At 35.9% G+C, this 18,247-nt stretch overlaps 1 protein-coding gene across 1 annotated transcript in view; it reads left to right on the plus strand.

Annotated features, from left to right (window-relative positions):
* Positions 1-470: 470 nt before the first annotated feature.
* Positions 471-18,247, plus strand: part of MDH1 (malate dehydrogenase 1) — a 30,783-nt gene continuing 13,006 nt past the window's right edge. Inside the window, exons 1-6 of the mRNA XM_053712066.1 lie at positions 471-625; positions 4,951-5,049; positions 8,344-8,440; positions 10,313-10,488; positions 13,411-13,533; positions 15,379-15,555. Coding sequence (XP_053568041.1) covers positions 623-625; positions 4,951-5,049; positions 8,344-8,440; positions 10,313-10,488; positions 13,411-13,533; positions 15,379-15,555 — 675 coding nt within the window. The 5' untranslated portion in view covers positions 471-622. The remainder of the gene's footprint in view (positions 626-4,950; positions 5,050-8,343; positions 8,441-10,312; positions 10,489-13,410; positions 13,534-15,378; positions 15,556-18,247) is intronic.

Below are 18,247 nucleotides of genomic sequence, written 5' to 3' on the forward strand. Positions count from 1 at the left end.
ACATTTATTATAGATTTCAGCTGAAGAACAGTTACAGGACATATGTTATTCTATTTCAGCTTTGTTGAAACCTTATGTCGCCAAATAGCTAATGTACCCTTGTACAGTTGTGCAATATATGTAATTTATATATGTTTAAAAAATAATAATACTTGATACAGCGTTATTCTTGACACTATTGGAAATTGTGATAACGTGTTTTTTTTATTTGCAGTGATTGAATTCAGTTCTGAAAACACAAGTCTAATTATTTGACTATCCAATTCAGTATTTTTAACAAACTTGACCGATACATCGTTTATCATTGCGCGAGATCTTTAGTATGAACAACCACCACTACGGGATTTAAGTGGCGGAGTGATACAGTAGAATTGCATGTTGGATGATGTAGTCCAAAAATCGTTTAGCTTGCCTAGCAAACGTGCGTGATGATGACAGCTGGACTACAAAATGCTTTCACTTCTGCGGCGATTTAAGGGGGTGTGTGAGTCACATGCGTCCTTGCTGCTGTAGAGTAGTGAATAGAGGTGACCTGCAGTCAGTGTGACAGCGGCTTCTCCTGCGGACGTACCGGTTCTTATAGTCTCCATCACACCTATTAACTGCACATCATCTTACCAAAATGGTTTGTATTATTTGCTGACTTTATTAACAACATTTTAATGCGTCTCACTGCGGTATTTTCCCGTTTGGCCTGCGTGGCTTGTGCAAAACATGTACTTTCCCCTTTTAAGATTGTCAACTCATGTTTATGTGTTACATAACAATAATTTCAATTATACTATTAAGTTTGTTTTAAATATAAATATACTTGTAGTTTTCCAATAATTAGTACTGAATTATTATATCGCAAAAAAGCCCCACAGAAAAAATATATATTTATTTTCCTTTGTTCCTTAATTTTTGATTCGTTGCCAGGAAGCCAATAGCGTAGCGTGTATGCTTATGCTATGCTGCTTTCGTTAATGGGGCTTTGTGGTTAATGTTCAAGATGAAGGTTAACTATCAATTTTTAAACCTAAAAATTATCTTTATATTTTTACATAATTTACAATTGACATGTCCCCTGTAGCGTTGTGTAGCTGTACACCCCTTTCAAATATATTAGTGTAGTGTATGCAGTTTGACTGTTAAAGTTTTATTGGAAATGATGATTTTTTTTTTTTTTTTTTAAAGTCTTCAATAATTGGTGCTTACCTAAGCAAAGATCCCATGCTGCAAAAAAAAAAATAAAAAAAAATTTGAGTCTATACATTAAATTGTCTGACTTGTCCCACTGATTTGAATAATATGGCAGTGGCACTGGCAAATGTTTTATTAAACTTAACTAATTAAAGTGAGTTTATTTTATCTTTTGTGGTGTTTATTTGGTGCAATATCAAATAGTTGTTTACAACTCAATATAATGTGTAAATTGTGTTGTTGGATTATCTGATGTATTGCAGACCATTGAGCCAGTTACATAATGCAGTTCCCTACATTTGAAACAAACATTTTTCAGGTGAAAATACAAACTAATGAGATGTTAAAGGGACAGTCAACACCAGAATTTGTGTTTTAAAATATAGATAATCCCTTAATTACCCTTTCCCCAGTTTTGCATAACCAACACAGTTATAATAATACACGTTTTATCTCTGATTACCTTGTATCTAAGGCTCTGCGGACTGCCTGCTTATTTCAGTTCTTTTGACAGACTTGCATTTTAGCCAATTGGTGCTCACTCCTCGTTAAATTCATGTGCATGAGATCAATGTTATCTATATGAAACACATAAACTAACGCCCTCTAGTGGTGACAAACTGTCAAAATGCATTTAGATTAGAGGCGGCCTTCAAGGTCTAAGAAATTTGCATATAAACCTCCTAGGTTTAGCTTTCAACTAAGAATACCAAGAGAACAAAGCAAAATTGGTGATTAAAAGTAAATTTGAAAGTTTAAAATTACATGCCCTATTTGAATCATGAAAGTTTTTTGGGACTTGACTGTCCCTTTAACCTATATTATGATGGCAAAAAAGAATCCTAAGACCCATAATTCAATTATATATATATATATATATATATATATATATATATATATATATATATATATATATATATATATATATATATATATATATATATATATATATATATATATATATATATATATATATATATATATATATATATATATATATATATATATAAATATTTTTTTTTTTTTTTTTTTTTTTTTTTATATGATGAATAGCTTGTTCACTTGTTGTTCAGTAAATTGTAACTGGTGTTAAACAAGTCGTACAAATCAAATTTAAAAGTTTCAACAAACTGCTCTGCATGAGACTTGGTTAACCGGCACATATACACAGACACAATTCCTGCAATGCTTAATGAAAAAACAAACAAACCTTAGAATAAATTTCCACTAAAGAAATGAACATGCCATGCCTGAGATTGTTCACACCTTTCCCCATCCGGTATAAAGTAGTTTTGCAAATATTACAATTGGCCTTTGCAACGTACCATTATGTCATCCATATTTTCCAAGCTCTTTGATATCTCAGTATGTCTTTTTGGGACAAAAAGTAACAACTTTGACATTCTTTTGTCTTACCTCTTACCAAATATAATTTTCAGTCATTTCTGACCTACAAATGTTCTAAAGCTCCTTTATCTGGATGCAAACCAATGTGGGAATATTATTTTTCTAAGTTTTTTACAAACCTTTTTCTAGAGGTTTTCAAAATTGCAACAAAATATAATTTTTTTTTTTGCACTTTAAAGGGCCATGATACCAAAATGTTCAAACACTTGAAAGTGATGCAGCATAGCTGTAAAAAGCTGACTAGAAAATAACACCTGAACATTTCTATGTAAAAAAGAGATTTTACCTCAAATTCCTCAGTAGCCACATCCCATTTTAAAGGACTTCTAAGCAGCATACCAGTATGCCTGTCCCGGGGCAGCTAAGGGAGTGAGCGTACGTGCACACTTATCTTATTTCCCTATTCAGTGTAAGGAAGTTTACTATGAAATCTCATGAGATCACAGTAAGAGTTCATGACCTCAGCACTGTTGATGCTGATTGGCTGCTGTTCATTTCCTTTTTTGCTCAGGTAATATTTTCCTGTCAGTTTTTTAGTTATACTGCATCAGTTTCAAGTGATTTACATATGAGTATTATGTCTCTTAAAATAATTTTGTCAATGTGTTGGTTCTGGTAAGTGTGTATCTCTTTAGAACATTATATCTTTAGACATATTCTGGTTTCCACAATTTTGTTTACCCCCTGCAGAGTCAGTTGTACATCCTGGCTCAGTTCATTGCTATCCCAGATAAGGATATGGCTGATGAGCTTAGCAGAATGTGTATGGTTCCAATCTCTCCAGCTGGGTCCTAATTTAGTACAGCTTTTTGCAGATGTTAGTTTGTAGCCCTTACACACTCCTAATTCATCTATCTGTGGCCCCAGAATAAAGTATCCATCACAATATATTTTAAATTATGAGCGTAGGGAAGAATACGTGGTGTAGTTTGAAGGTCATGCATGGAAGGTTCTAACAATTGATGCATGTAGGTAAGGCAAAATTGCATGTCTTATCTGAATCATGAAAGTTTAAATTTGACTTAAATGTGCTTTTTTTTTTTTTTTTTTCTTGATATCCTTTATTAAAGAGTAATCCTTGGTGAACTCAGGGGTGTGCATTTTTAGCTTTCTGGCAGCAGTGTTTGCTGCAATGTTTATAGTCATGTTGTACATTGCTGCCATAATGTTAGACAGGAGCAGAGCACACTCTTAAAGGGACAGTCTAGTCCAAAATAAACTTTCATGATTTAGATAGTGTCATTTTTAAACAATTCCAATTTACTTTGATCACCAATTTTGCTTTGTTCTCTTGGTATTAGTCGAAAGTTAAACCTAGGAGGTTCATATGTTAATTTCTAAGCCCTTGAAGGCTGCCTCTTTTCTCTTAAGACATTTTGAAAAATTTCTAACACTAGAGGGTGTTAGTTCATGTGTGTCATATAGATAACACTGTTCTAATGCATGTGGAGTTCAGGTGAGCCAGCTCTGATAGGCTAAAATAGATGTCTGTCAAAAGAACTGAAATAAGGGTGCAGTTTGCAGAGGCTTAGATAAAAGATAATCCGTTGGTTGTGTAAAACTAGGGAATGGGTAATAACGGATTATCTTTCTTTTTTAAACCATAAACATTTTGGTGTAGACTGTCCCTTTATATCTTCAATCAACCAATTTTTATGTACATGTTAATTATGCAATTCTAGATCTTAATTTTAAACAAATAAGACAAAAAAATTTTGATTGCATTAAATTGGATAGTTGTTCATAATTGCATGCGCTGAAAACTCTTTTTTTCCCCTTACTCGCTCTCTCCCCCTTCTTCCTGCTCCCCATTATATTCACAATTGCTTCCTTTTAACTCAATAGTCACTCATATTTTGCCTATATAGTTAAACATTCTAAAGATCATCTTGAACATTGGAGATACCATTTTTATATAACTTGAACTGTTTGTTCTCTATGTATATATTGTATAGTTTCTTGCATCATTGTAAGCCCATGTTGTGACTTGTATTTTGATATACCACGTTTAAATAACATTTCACAATCAAAATTAAGAAACTTATGGAAAACACTGAGCTTTGGACAAGCGGAACAATGCCAACACATGGACTCTCCTTGCTATTTCTCGTTACTGAATTCAAGACTCGCATATCACCAGAGATGTCTTACTAACAAACATAGATCTATATTATCAACCATCTCAGAGAACCATGTCACAATTGCAATATTCTGTGTAATGTTTCACACTATTATAGATAGAGATAGATATATAATTTTTTTTTAATTTTTTTTTAAATTTTTTTTTTTTAAAATAAAGCAAAAATGTACTCCAGCATTTTTAAGGATAATATTCTGACTTGTTTTCCTGTTATTTTGCAGCCTGGAGTTATCAGAGTTCTTTTGACTGGTGCTGCAGGTCAGATTGCCTATTCCCTGCTTACCAGTGTGGCCAAGGGTGATGTGTTTGGCAAAGATCAGGTAAACTCTATCAAACAATATATTCTGATAAAATATATTTAAAATAAGAAACTTTATGAAAGTTTTAGCTGTTACCTTGGTGTATTTAAGTGTGTGTGTTGTAGGCTCAATGGAATAAAAATATTTGTTTAGTCTTAAAGTGATTGTAAAGTTTAATGAATAAGTGCCTGGTTTCTAAAACTAATCTTAAAAACAGGGGCACTTTCATTAAACTTCACAATGAAGCTTCTTTTTAAAAATACTTTCCTTTCTTTATGGAAAACAGACCGATGATCCTCCAACATCTCCTGCTGTAGTTAGCACAGCCATGACTAATCCGGCTTCCTCCAATCGTTGCGTGGGGCCACGAAACAATTGAACGAAGCCAGCTTCATCATTGCTGTGCTATATACAGCAGGAGATGTGGGCTGAGTATCACTGGTCTGTTTTCCTTAGAGTATTTTTTAAAAAATAAGCTTCATTGTGAATTTTAATGACAGAGCCTTTTTTTATTTTTTTGCCAGGCACGTAATCTTTTAACATCACTTTTTAAGTGATGAGCGCTCTTCCTGTTCACATAAGGGGCTATATTGAAAAATGTGTTCTTACTTTAGCAGTGCTGGTGGGGGAAAAAAATTACAGAATTTCTAAAATTGGAAAACAAAAGTAAGGGTACAATATGTTTCTGCATTTAATAGCAGTGACCTGGTGCAAAAAACACTTTCAAAGTTAGTGATGTGAAATGGATTTATGTTGACCACAAACACTAGATGGCAGCATTGTGGCTCACAGGCCTAAAGTTGCCAATCCTGCCTTAAAATACAGTAATGTTTTGTGAAATCTATCATGATGTTGCCGGTGAAAGTAGGCCGAGACTGAACATAGAGCAGGGCTTTTGTTTGCAGGCCTCTTGCCCTGTCTACAGCATGATTCTTTGTCTTGATGAAGGGCCTGCCCTGTCTTGCCTCACTTGTCTCTGAGCCAGGTCAGGGTTGATCAGCTCCTATTAGGTGCCTGTTAAATTGAATAACTGACTACACAGGCAGGTGATCAATAATACATTCTTGATTTAAATATGATCTTAAATAGTGTTTATTACATTTCACATTTTTACTAGTTAATTGCAACCAATTTACAGAATACACAGAGAAGGATGTTGCAAACTTTAACTTTTTTTTTTTTTTTACTCAAACTAGTAAATTATACTTGTCCGTTTTGGTGTCAGGTTAAATAACAAAAGGAGGGCATAATGAGGCTGCTCTTAAAAATGCCTGGGTCTATTTTTGGTTCAGTGCCATTGTCCTACTTGGCTGCATAGTCTGAAGGATAGCAAATTCTACAGAGGAAACACTAAGTGACAAGTGTGACATCTTGGGGACCTGATGCAAACATTACATGCTTTTGTTTGAACATGTAAGTTTTGCAAAACTGATCCTAGTGAAATTTGTACACCTACATGTTGAACACCAGCAAAGGGGTTAAATGCATTGCACTAGTATCAGTAATGCAAAAATGACATGTTTGAACAAATTTGTAACTTTCTTCATAATATCCCATTTATAGTGAACATTAGTTATCTCTATTTAAAGATGCTGGGAAAAAGTTAAGGCCTGCCAGCTAAATGGCTTCTGTTGGGTGCATGCTAGACACCATTTTCCTAAGGAGATAAAGCACATACCTACATGTATAGTCTCCTCCCTAGCCTGTTCAAATATATTGTAGATATAGTTAGAACTTTTAGCCAAGAGGAATTAGCGGATCTTAAAGGACCACTCGATACAATAGAATTGCATAATTAACGTACATTATAAAATGACAATGCAATGACGCCTAATCTAAGTTTCAAATAAGCAGTAGATATTTATCTCCCATTTTCCAGCCCCGTGTATCATGTGACAGACATCAGCTAATCAGACTAGTATACGTATACCCTGTGAACTGTGCACATTCTCAGTAAATTGGGAAAGTGACTTAAAACTGCATGCTTATTTTGACTTGTGTCCCTTTTAAGACACTAATACATTAGGGTTTTGAGTGGTGGCTTTGGAGGATAATGGGGATGCTATCTGAGGAGTTAAACTCGATGCAGAGCCAGACCAACAAGCTGATCTAAGCATCACTTTAAAAGACAAGATGGAAGATTAGAGAATAGAAGTCATAAAAAAAAATAGAATTCAGAGTTCCTGAATCAGTTATCCCCTTTATTTTAATTGAAAGGTAACTTTTCCACAGCTAACATTCAGTGGGACAGCCCACCTCATGCACTCAAACCTAAACCTCCAGATAGTGCATCCCCCAGAGATGTCATCAAGTTTGAGAATTTTCCAGAATCGGCCTTTTAAGATTTCTGTTGACAGTTTAGCAGTTTTATGCTGACCTGTCACCGCAGACTCTGCAAAGAAGAGTCACTCTCCCCTCTTGCTACTTTACTAAAAAACAAAAATACATTATAGATGGAGATTTCCACTACAACTTTCAGTCATACATGAAAGTAAATGGGTAGTGTGCTCTGTACCTTTAGATATTAAACTCTTCTGCAAGATGTTGGGAACCCCCAGAAATGCCACACTTCACAACTCTGGCTCAAAATGTTTGGGAAGAGTACTTAGTTCGATTCCTGAGAGCTTTGGTCCACAATATTTTCAGATGGGCACCTCATCAATGGGTATCAAAGAAACAAATATGAAACTTATGTCGTTGGTACTTTTCACCCTGGGTAAATCCTAGCTATTTTATACAAACTCTTTATCCTTATGCTGGAGAGGATGTGGCAGAAAGGCACTGTCACATCTTGCATTGCCCCCAAATACTATCATACTGGGGAGATCCATTAGTATGTTTAACAAACCTCCAAAACCTCCATTAAACTTCTGAGTATAATGCTTAACTGCTGAACAATCTCCAGATTATGGAAGAAGTTGGAGTTATCATCATTTGAAGACTGGATAAACTGTTAACTTGATATTATCACTAACTTTTGATGAATCGCCTTCATGAATATCTAGCTAGAAATGTGAAATGGGTCTAATATGTAGTCTCAAACTGCTTGCTCTTTCTGTCATACCACCTTGTCTTGTTGTATTTGATTTAATATAACACAAATGTATATGGTGAGATTTTGTAACTCCATTTTTTTGGGGGTAATATATTGTATTGCTGTAATTTTTTTTTTTTTTTAATGGGGGGGGGGATAAGACAGTCTAAAGTAGTCTTTATTTTAAGGTAGGTAAAAGTCTGACTGCTTGGATAATTTGCTTTCCCACAAACTGATTTTTGTTATGTAATCACATTGGCATTATCAATCCTGTTTTCCAGCTTGTCACCCTTGTGATGCTAGACATTACCCCCATGATGGGTGTATTGGAAGGAGTTGTGATGGAGCTGCAAGATGGTGCTTTCCCCCTGCTACAAGGTAAAAACTTTGTATCTGACTTGAGTCTGTTTTAAGAAAGGTCACACTAAAGGCTTCGTCTATAGCCACTGATTTTTATATTTAGCTTTTATTCTTTAAAGGGATATGAAACACTTTTTTTTTTTTTTTTTTTTTTTCTTTCATGATTCAGAGCATGCAACTTTTTTTTTTTTTTACATTTAGCCACCAATCAGCAAGGCCTTCCCAGGTTCTGAACCAAAAATGGTCTGGCTCCTAAGCTTTACATTCCTTTTCAAAGTTATACAAAGAGAATTAAGAAAAAAATATAATAGGAGTTGATTAGAAAGTTGCTTAAAATTTTATGCTCTATCTGAATCCTGAAAGAAAATGGGTTTTCATATCCCTTTTAGTAGTAACTTTGTTCAGGACAGTACTGCTGTGGTGTGAGCGTTTAAGATTTCCCTGCTAGTGAGTCTAGACATGCACCACTACAGCATTGCTATTGAGCTTTGTAACATTCAGATTATTTCCCTTCCTAAACACTTTTTTTTTTTTTTTTTTTTTTTTTTTTTTTTTTGGAATCTCTGCTGTTAGAAAGTTTCTATGGACAGATTTCCCTGCCTTTGGCGTAGATGAGAATAGAACTTAAAGGGACATTCCAGTCAAAATATAACTGCATGTCGATTAATTATATCTATGTATAGAAACTTATTTGCAATATACATGTATTGGCAAAAATGCTTCTAGTAAGTTATCACTGTTTTAGTGTTAACATTTTTCTCTGCACATGCATGTGAAGCATAGCTAGATTTTCTCAGTGCACCAGCGTTTTAAATACTGCAGCTGCTCTGAGCACCGGTGGGGCTTGTATAATGTCGGCAATTAACAAATTGAGTTATTACCTGATGGTACAAGCATCTTAGGCCCTCTGAGCAAGTGCAGTGTTTAAAATGCTGGTGCACGGTGCATATTTACAGTTAAAACGGCTATATCTTTTGAATAGAAGCATTTTTGTAATATACATGTATTAGCAAAAATGCTTTTAAAAAACTAAAATGTACCCATGTGTATTCCAATTTTGGCTGGAATATCCCTTTAAGAATTTTATAAACTGCTAGCTATGCCATTGCAAATATTAAGTTTGTAACCCTGTCTGACGTGACGTCTAGATAAAGGTGGTTTTATACATCTAGTAATTGGCTGTGTAAAGGTCATAGAAATGCAGAATTTCTTTTGTTTGATTTGTGGCTAACGAGTGTTACTGTACACAACATACTTGTACATTCAACTTGTAAACAAGATTTGTATAAATTCAGATGCAAAAACTTGTCAGTGTTGATTGTTACTTGTGTAAGGAAGAAAACTGCTTTCAGCTTGATATGCAACCCACTTTTTTTTATGTTTCAGAGAGCATGCAACTTTCTAATTTAGTCCAATTAATTTTTCTTTCTCTTGGTTTTTTATTTATTTGAAATGCAGGAATGTAAGCTTAGGAGCCGGCCCATTTTTTTTGTTTTATTCAGCACCTAGGTAGCACTTGCTGATTGGTGACTAAATGTAAAACCAATCTGCAAAATTGAAGCAGACTCAAAGTTCACAAGACTAAAACTGCAGTTCTTCATTTAAGTGCTGAACCAGGAAGATTCCTTCAGTTTTCTGATTTAAATGACATCTTAACTCAAATTACCTTAACTTGGCTGTTAGGTATGTGCTTTACCTACTTTAACCTGCTAACAATCTGTAAATTAGGTTGTATAAGATATTTAATGCTTCTTTTGTGGAGCACCAAATCTAAAACTTTATTTTTGTGTGTAGTCTGGCCAAAGAATAAAGCCAATCATGTGTATTTTGAAATAAAAATAAATTGTGTTCAATTCTCTCTCCCCCCACCCACCCAAATCTTTCTTATAGAGGTTATTGCAACAGACAAGGAAGAGGTAGCCTTTAAGGACCTGGATGTAGCCATTCTAGTTGGTTCAATGCCAAGACGTGAGGGGATGGAAAGGAAGGATTTACTCAAGGCAAATGTGAAGATCTTTAAATCCCAGGGTGCAGCACTGGACAAGTATTCTAAGAAGACTGTAAAGGTTTGTAAGTTTCTTTAATTGTTAAAACTTTGGGGAAAAGTTGCCTTGTAAATATCTAATGGTTGCAATACGTCATCTACTTTAAAAAATTTTTTTTTAAAGGGACAAAACAAGTTAGGATAGATGTATAATATGTACTTTAATTACTTCCCATTAACCCTTTCTTTTTAAGTTTATGAATTGTACAGCTCTAACTCCCCCCCACACAATTCCTTCTAAGGCTATATCTACCTTTGCTTTTGGTAGAATGCAGAAGTAGACATTCATTATCTGCTGGAGCATGTCTAGAAGCAAGCTGTGAAATAAAATCTATTTTTTTTTCTGTAGCTAAACACTGATAAGGGGGAGGGGCTGGATCAGACTACTCCAGACAGCATATTGCTTATTTAAAAAAAAAAAAAAAATACTTGCCAGCAAACTATTTTTACTTAACTAGCCCTTTTAGGATATGCACAGATCTTAACATGTTTTATGGCACTTTAAGTTGAAGAGACTAGTGAGTTTTACCACTTTACAAATTCAAACTTGTAGTAACATTCAAAGGCATTAAACTAAACTACTTGCATAGAAAAAAGGATACATTTTGTTTAACATTTAAAGCTTCAACTAAAGCCTATATTCAGATTTTAAAAACGTGGCTGGGAGAGAATAGGCAAGTGAAAGGAAGAGTTACAATGTTACCCGTGCCAGGGTGGAGTTTGCTCAGGGGGGATAAAACAATCGGTGATTCCCTGTCCCAGAAGAGTTATGGGTAAGTTGTCCCCAGTAAAATCTCACATCATTAAGTTTATGCCTCTGAATGAAACTGTACTCTTAAGAGCTGGTCCATGTCTTGTCAATCCAGTGTTGCAGGGACATGGGATGTGCTGCAACTTACAATGTTTGGCTAGTGTATCTAGTTTTACAAGGATATCTTATGGTTCTTGCAGGATTTTTATCAAAACATTCATGCTATATAGCGTTTAATCCAAATTTACCCTTAAATGTAAGCCCACTGCTGTGTAAGGGGCAAAACAGTTTCTTAGAACCTGTTAATTGCTCAAAGGTTATTTACCTGTCCTATATAGGTATTAAATTTTATAATGGTTTGCTTTGTAAATTGCTGCACATGTCTAAATAGGGCTCTAACCGGTTGGTTCTCCCCACAAAACTGCTATATAACGTGGGGTCTGATCAGTGTATTAGCTAGGAATGCACTGACACTGAAATTTGCGGCAGAAAATGGCATTTCTGGTTATTTTGGTTTTTTTTTTTTTTTTTTTTTTTTTTTTGGCCTTATTTTCGGTAAAATTATTGTGTAGCATATTTCAAATTTGATGCCAGCCTAGAGCTACTGTTTGAGTTCATTACTTGACTTACTGTTTTGTGTATAATTAGTTTTCTAGGACTATACTTTATTTTGATAATTGGTAAAAAAAAAATAAAAAAATAAAAAATTGTCTGATTCTGTTACACAGAACTAAATAAAGAATAATACGCGTAGCGATGCACCAAAATTTGGGCCGCCGAAAATGTGCAATTCCAATTTCGGCGCAAAGAGGACCAAAATGGCTAAAAATGTACAGCCCTTCCCTGTTCTATTGAGTTACACATCTGTCCTTAGAATAAGGTGAGCAGCACTGGCATGGCACACATGTACCATGACATATTTGAAACCAGCAGTGCCTTTGGTTTCCTTAGAAAAAAAAAAGTTATGAATAGTTTAATTTCGGTGCATCCTTAGTATTGGCAGTAAGTGATGTGTGTTGCACACTTCCTCGGTTTCAAGTTCTAATCAATCTTAAACTGAAATCAGAGATTTCATGTCTTATGCCAATTTTTTTTTTGCCAATGCTGACCTCTTGTATTTGGAGGCGGGGGGGGGACACAACCCATTTTGAGCAGCATTTCTTTTGTCTGTACAACTTTGTGTACACAAACTTTTTATATTGAAGCTATATAGTCTTAAACCGGAGTCAAAAATTGCATGCTTTGTCTGAATCATGATTAACTAACTTTTTTTTTTTTTTTTTTCTTATTTACTTGTATTTAATTTGCATTGTTCTTAGTATCCTTTATTTCGAAAGCATACCAAGGTAGGTTCAGGAGCTGCGGTGCACTAAATTAAGCTAACTTCTGATTGGTGGCGTCACATAAATGCCTCTTGTAAATGGTTCACTTGATGTGTTTAGCTAGCTCCAAATAGTGCATAGCTGCTTCAACAAAGGATACCAAGAGAATGAAGCACATTTGTTAAAAGGATGGTCTACACCAGAAGTTTTATTGTTTAAAAAGATATATAATCCCTTTATTACCCATACCCTAGTTTTGAATAACCGTTAAATAAATACTTTTTACATCAGTGATTATCCTGTATCTACGCCTCTGCAAACTGCCCCCTTATTTCAGTTCTTTTGACAGACATCCATTTTAGCCAATCAAAACTGGCTCACTGGAATTTCACGTACGTGAGCACATTGTTAGTTCATGTGTATCATACAGATAACACCCTCTAGTGGTGAAACTGTCAAAATGCCCTGAGAGAAGAGGCGGACTTCAAGGTCTTAGAAATTGGCATATGAACCTCCTAGGTTTAGCTTTCAACTAAGCAAACAACAAAGCAAAATTGGTGCTAAAAGTAAATTGGAAAGTTGTTTAAAATTACATTCTCTATCTGAATCATTAATTTTTTTTATTTTTTTTGGACTAGACTGTCCCTTTAAATTGTTTAAAAGTGCTATTTGAATCATGAAAGACATTTGGGGTTTCATGTCACTAAGTATTTGGTTGTGTTTTTCCTGCAGCCATATTGTAAATTTAGTCAGAAGCAAACTTACTATTGGTTATGTTGTACAGAAAAATACTATGAAATGAAACCAGATTTGCCAGATAAACTTCAGGATTCTTTTATTCCATGCCATTAAACTGAATTATGTTTTATAGGTTATTGTTGTGGGTAATCCAGCAAATACCAACTGTCTGACTGCCTTGAAGTCTGCTCCATCCATACCCAAGGAAAATTTCAGCTGCCTGACCCGTCTAGATCACAACAGAGCAAAAGCTCAGGTATGATGTGGTTGTAGTCAAAAGCACACTTTTAATAAAAAAAAAAGACCAAAAATGTTTTAAATAATAAAAAAAACACTCGTATGTGTCCACTACTGATCTTAGAGCCTTTACACAAACTGCCAATCTCAGAGCTACTTTTTTTTTTTTTTTTTTTTTAAGTGAATCTTAAAGTAGAATGTTGGGGGGTTTTACAGCTTAAGTGTAATGGACTTATTTCCTTAAATTTGTACTAGTGTAGTTGACAGTAATCACAGTAAATTGGATATGCAGTAACTTGTTTATGGAACCTGCAAAATATTGTGCTAGTTAAGAAAGATTGTCTACTTCCCCCATTAAAGGGACAGTATACACTAATTTTCATTTAACTGAATGTAATACACTACTATAAAGAATATGCAAAGATACTGGTTTAAAAATAAAGTATAAAACCGTTTAAAAACTTAGAAGCTCCCAGTTTAGCTCTGTTAAAAATGTAGCTGAACACCCACTGCTAGTGGGGGAAAAAGACACCTCCCTCCTTTGCATTTGAAAAGACTCTTTACACAAACAGGAGCAAGCTGGAGTAGGTATACGTTGGTATTCTCCTATAACTTTGGGGCTTGGTTAGGAATGTAAAAATAAAGCAAAACTATACATTTAACACCCCCCCCCCCCCCAACTATGGGCTATATAAATGGATCATCTACAAAACATTTATGCAAAGAAAAAAAATCTAGTGTATTGTCTTTAAATAAGAACTAGGTCTTCTAAATAAGCTTATGCTGTTTAACACATTTGCATATGTAATTTTAGTAATAGATTAAAAAAAAGTTTTATCGAATATTCCTAGAGGTCATAAGTTGGGGTGAAATGTAACTGTTCTTGGCTGATTCTGTCTTCATTGGAAGCTTATTGCTAAACAGGTTACAAATAATCCTCAGCCATCAGAAGTTGTGGTTTATCAGCTTTAGGAGAAAAGCCTGCTTAGCTGATTACTAGGCTAAGTGTGCCTGTATGTCTGATAAGCTTATTATGGCTCTATAGAGAGCATGAAATATATTTCCCAATTGCATAAATTCATAGTGACATGGATCTAAAAATAGGTTTGACTTTTGTCAGCTAGTGATGGCAAATCGGAGTGTTTAACAAACTCTAGGATTTGCCATCACTAAAACAATGAAGTGGCGTTTAGCACCCTTTTTTTACTAAATATCTTAAACTCACCCTGACTGCTGCAGCTCATAATTCAGGGTCTCCACCCGCCCATGGCACATCTCTTCTACCAATGAGGTGATGTTTGCACCTCTTGACCAATAGCTGAGCTCATGCAGAACACGGTCGACTAACATGCACTGCTAATTATCTAGAGGTACAAACGTCGCCTCATAGGTACAAGAGCGCTTTGCTGTGGGCTGCCGGAGCCGCTGACTTTAGTGAGCTGCAGCGGCAGTCATGGTTAGTTTAGCACCATTAATGAAATGATCACTTAAAATAAACTATTTTTAGTGATGGTAAATCCTAGCATCTGATTTACTATCACTTTAATGGAACATTTGTTTCAATTCTACATGCAACATGGTTAGTTCCATTGACTTTAATGAATGTTTAACACTAATACAATTTATAAGCATATTGAGCATATTCTCCACCTTCCTCTAGATAGCTGTGCTGCCATGCTGAAATCTAGCTTTCACTGCATTACAGTGAAGTTTCTTCCTTCTTTCTTTCCCTAGGTTCTAAAACTATAGCACCCATAATTAGAGTTTAGTGACCATTTTTGTTTTTAATACTGTAATTATAATAATCCTAACTGAAGTCTTTAATTTTTGTAATATGGAATTTCTTGATAAAATATTATTTCAGATTGCATTGAGGCTGCACGTGAGCTCTGAGGATGTGAAGAATGTGATAATTTGGGGAAATCACTCTTCTACTCAGTATCCTGATGCTTCACACGCCACTGTAAAATTACAAGGAAAGGTTGTCAAAGCTTATGAAGCGGTGAAGGATGACTCCTGGTTGAAAAATGATTTTATCTCAGTAAGTAAAGCTTTTTTTTTTATTTATTTCTTTATTTTAATTAATACTTTGTCCTATTGCATCTCTTTAGGCTACTCACATACCTTATTGACCGTATTAAACTCATTCATGTTTCCTTTGTTAAAGGGCCATAATAGTAAAAAATAAAATTTTAAAAAAATGACATGCTCGAATTTTAAAGGGGGTTACACACAAGTGCCACTTGGTACCCGTGGAGCACTTCAGGTCTCGAGCAGAAACAGTCTCAGATGTGCTGCTAATTGGATCAGTGTTGACAGAACTGGTGGTCCTGAGCATACAGTAGTGTAGGATGTTGCTAGTCCTAAAAAGATATGCTCTAACTAATTAGAGAAAGAAATTTCTTTCCAAAGGCAGGTAGAGTCCATGACCTCATTCATTATGGGAATATAAACACCTGGCCACCAGGAGGTGGCAAAGTGACCCCAGCCAAAGGCTATAAATATCCCTCCCCCCTTTATTCTTTGCTTTTTGTCACTATAGGAGGATGGCAGAGAAAGGGAGGAACAAGAAGTTCCATAGCGATGTTAGAGGTTTCTCCAATGGGTGAAAGCCCAAAACTGCCTTTCTGCGATTCACATCCTAGGCGTGGGAAACTGACTTCCTCAGCAGACAATACTTTCACCAGGGGGAATGGTCTCTCCACCCGAGGTGTTTGCAAAGATTACTCTCACATGGGGGGGATGCCAGAGATCGACCTCATGGCTACTTGTCTCAATGCCAAACTACCCAGGTATGGGTCAATCGAGGGATCCTTGAACTGAGTTAGTAGATGCACTAGTGGTTCATGGAGGTTCAGATATTTTCCCTTCAAGAGAGGACTGGGGCTTTTAAGTAATCATGTAAACCTCTCAGTGGTGATGAAAGTTGGTGTCTAGATGTGCAGGGAATGTTCCGTTTATAGTATCCGGACAATCATTCAGCTCCTGGGTAACCAGTGTTAATGAGTTACACTGTGGGTGGGTTTTTTTTTTTTTTTTTTTTACTTGCCTTCACTGGTGTGAGGAACATAGTTTGCCATGGCACAAGGTGAGGGTTACTAGGATTTTCTCTTCTCCAAGATGGATTGGAGAAGGGTCTATCTGCCAGCTCTCTGAAGGGTCAGATCTCGGCCTTCTGTTTTACTGCACAAGAGATTAGCAGATCTTCCAGACGTGCAATCTTTTTGTTAAGGCTCTGACTAGAATCAGACCTGTATTCAAACCTGTTGCTCTGCCTTGGAGCCTCAACCTTGTTCTTGTTTTGCAGCAAATGCTGTTTGAGCCCATGCATGTGTGTTTTTTTTTTTTTTTTTTTTTTTTGTTAGCCATTGCCTCAGCTCAGAGCATGAGATTTCTGCTTTACAGTGATTTCCCCCCCCCCCTTACCTAGTTTTTCCATGCCGATAAGGCAGTTTGATGTTACGATCTGAGACCACCTTAGGAAGGAACCCTAACTTTGTACATAAATCAGGAGATTGTTGTTCGTTCCTTTTATTGTCCCAACCCTTCTCGCGCAAAGGAGTGTCATTAGCTTAGCTTATGAGAAAGCGGGACAACAGCCTCCTGAGAGGACAACGGCTCATTCCACTAGGGCGGTCGCTTGCTCCTGGGCTTTTAAGAATGAAGCCTCAGATTTGTAAGGCGGCTACCTGGTCCTCCTTGCATAACTTTTCTAAGTTCTATAAATTTTAATGTATTTGCTTCAGCTGAAGCAGCTTTTGGGAGAAAGGTGTTACAGGCTGTGGTGCCCACAGATTAGGGTTCGCCTTTTCTTTTGCCCTCCCGTTTATTCATTCAGTAGTGTCTGGCGCTTGGGTATTGGTTCCCAACAGTAATGAATGAAGTTGTGGACTTTCCCCGCCTTTGGAAAGAAAACATAATTTATGCTTACCAGATAAATTCCTTTCTTTGTTGGCAGGGGGAGTCCGCGTTACCCCCCGTTGTCTTTTTGGACGGCTTCCCTTTTTTTTTTTTTTTTTTTCTGGCACCTCTATACCCTAATGTTTCTCCTGCTTTTCCTTGTTCCCTTGGCCGACTGACAGGGGGATAGGGGAAGTGGGAGGGATATTTATAGCCTTTTGTTGGGTTGTCTTTACCTCCTCCTGGTGGCCAGGTGTTAATATTCCCAACAGTAATGAAGTTGTGGGCTCTCCCTGCCAGGAAAGAGGAATTTATCTGGTAAGCATACATTTTTTGTTTTTACAACTTACGACCTTTTAACCAAACTTTTAGTCTTGTTCTTAATCATGCCACATGCTGCCTTGGTATTTTGAAAGTCAAGTCATCATCTAAGTTCCCCTACATGAGTGATCCCCTTTTTGAGATATTGCTTTTCATTTTGTCTCATTGTAGTAAGTGTATAATCTGTGTGTTTTTTTTTTTTGTTTTTTTTTTTTTTTTTTTCTGCAGTCAGAAAAACATGCTTCTACTGGAATGATCGACGGCAGGATTACACCTGTTAAACTTTTTTGAACTTAAAGCGGTTTTCTTTAATATGATGGCAAGAGTACATGGTTCAGCACGTGAGCTATAAATTCTATTGACCAGGAGGCAAAGCATGCCTACATTATAGTGCTTTGCTCCACCCCATCTCCCAGCAGTACCTTTAGAGTTATGGTTTACTATATAATGGAGTAGCTGAAACATTGAAGCCTTCTTTACATCATTGATAGGTGTTCTGTAACCAGTCCTTG

Source organism: Bombina bombina, chromosome 4, assembly GCF_027579735.1.
Source record: "Bombina bombina isolate aBomBom1 chromosome 4, aBomBom1.pri, whole genome shotgun sequence".
NCBI lineage: Eukaryota > Metazoa > Chordata > Amphibia > Anura > Bombinatoridae > Bombina > Bombina bombina.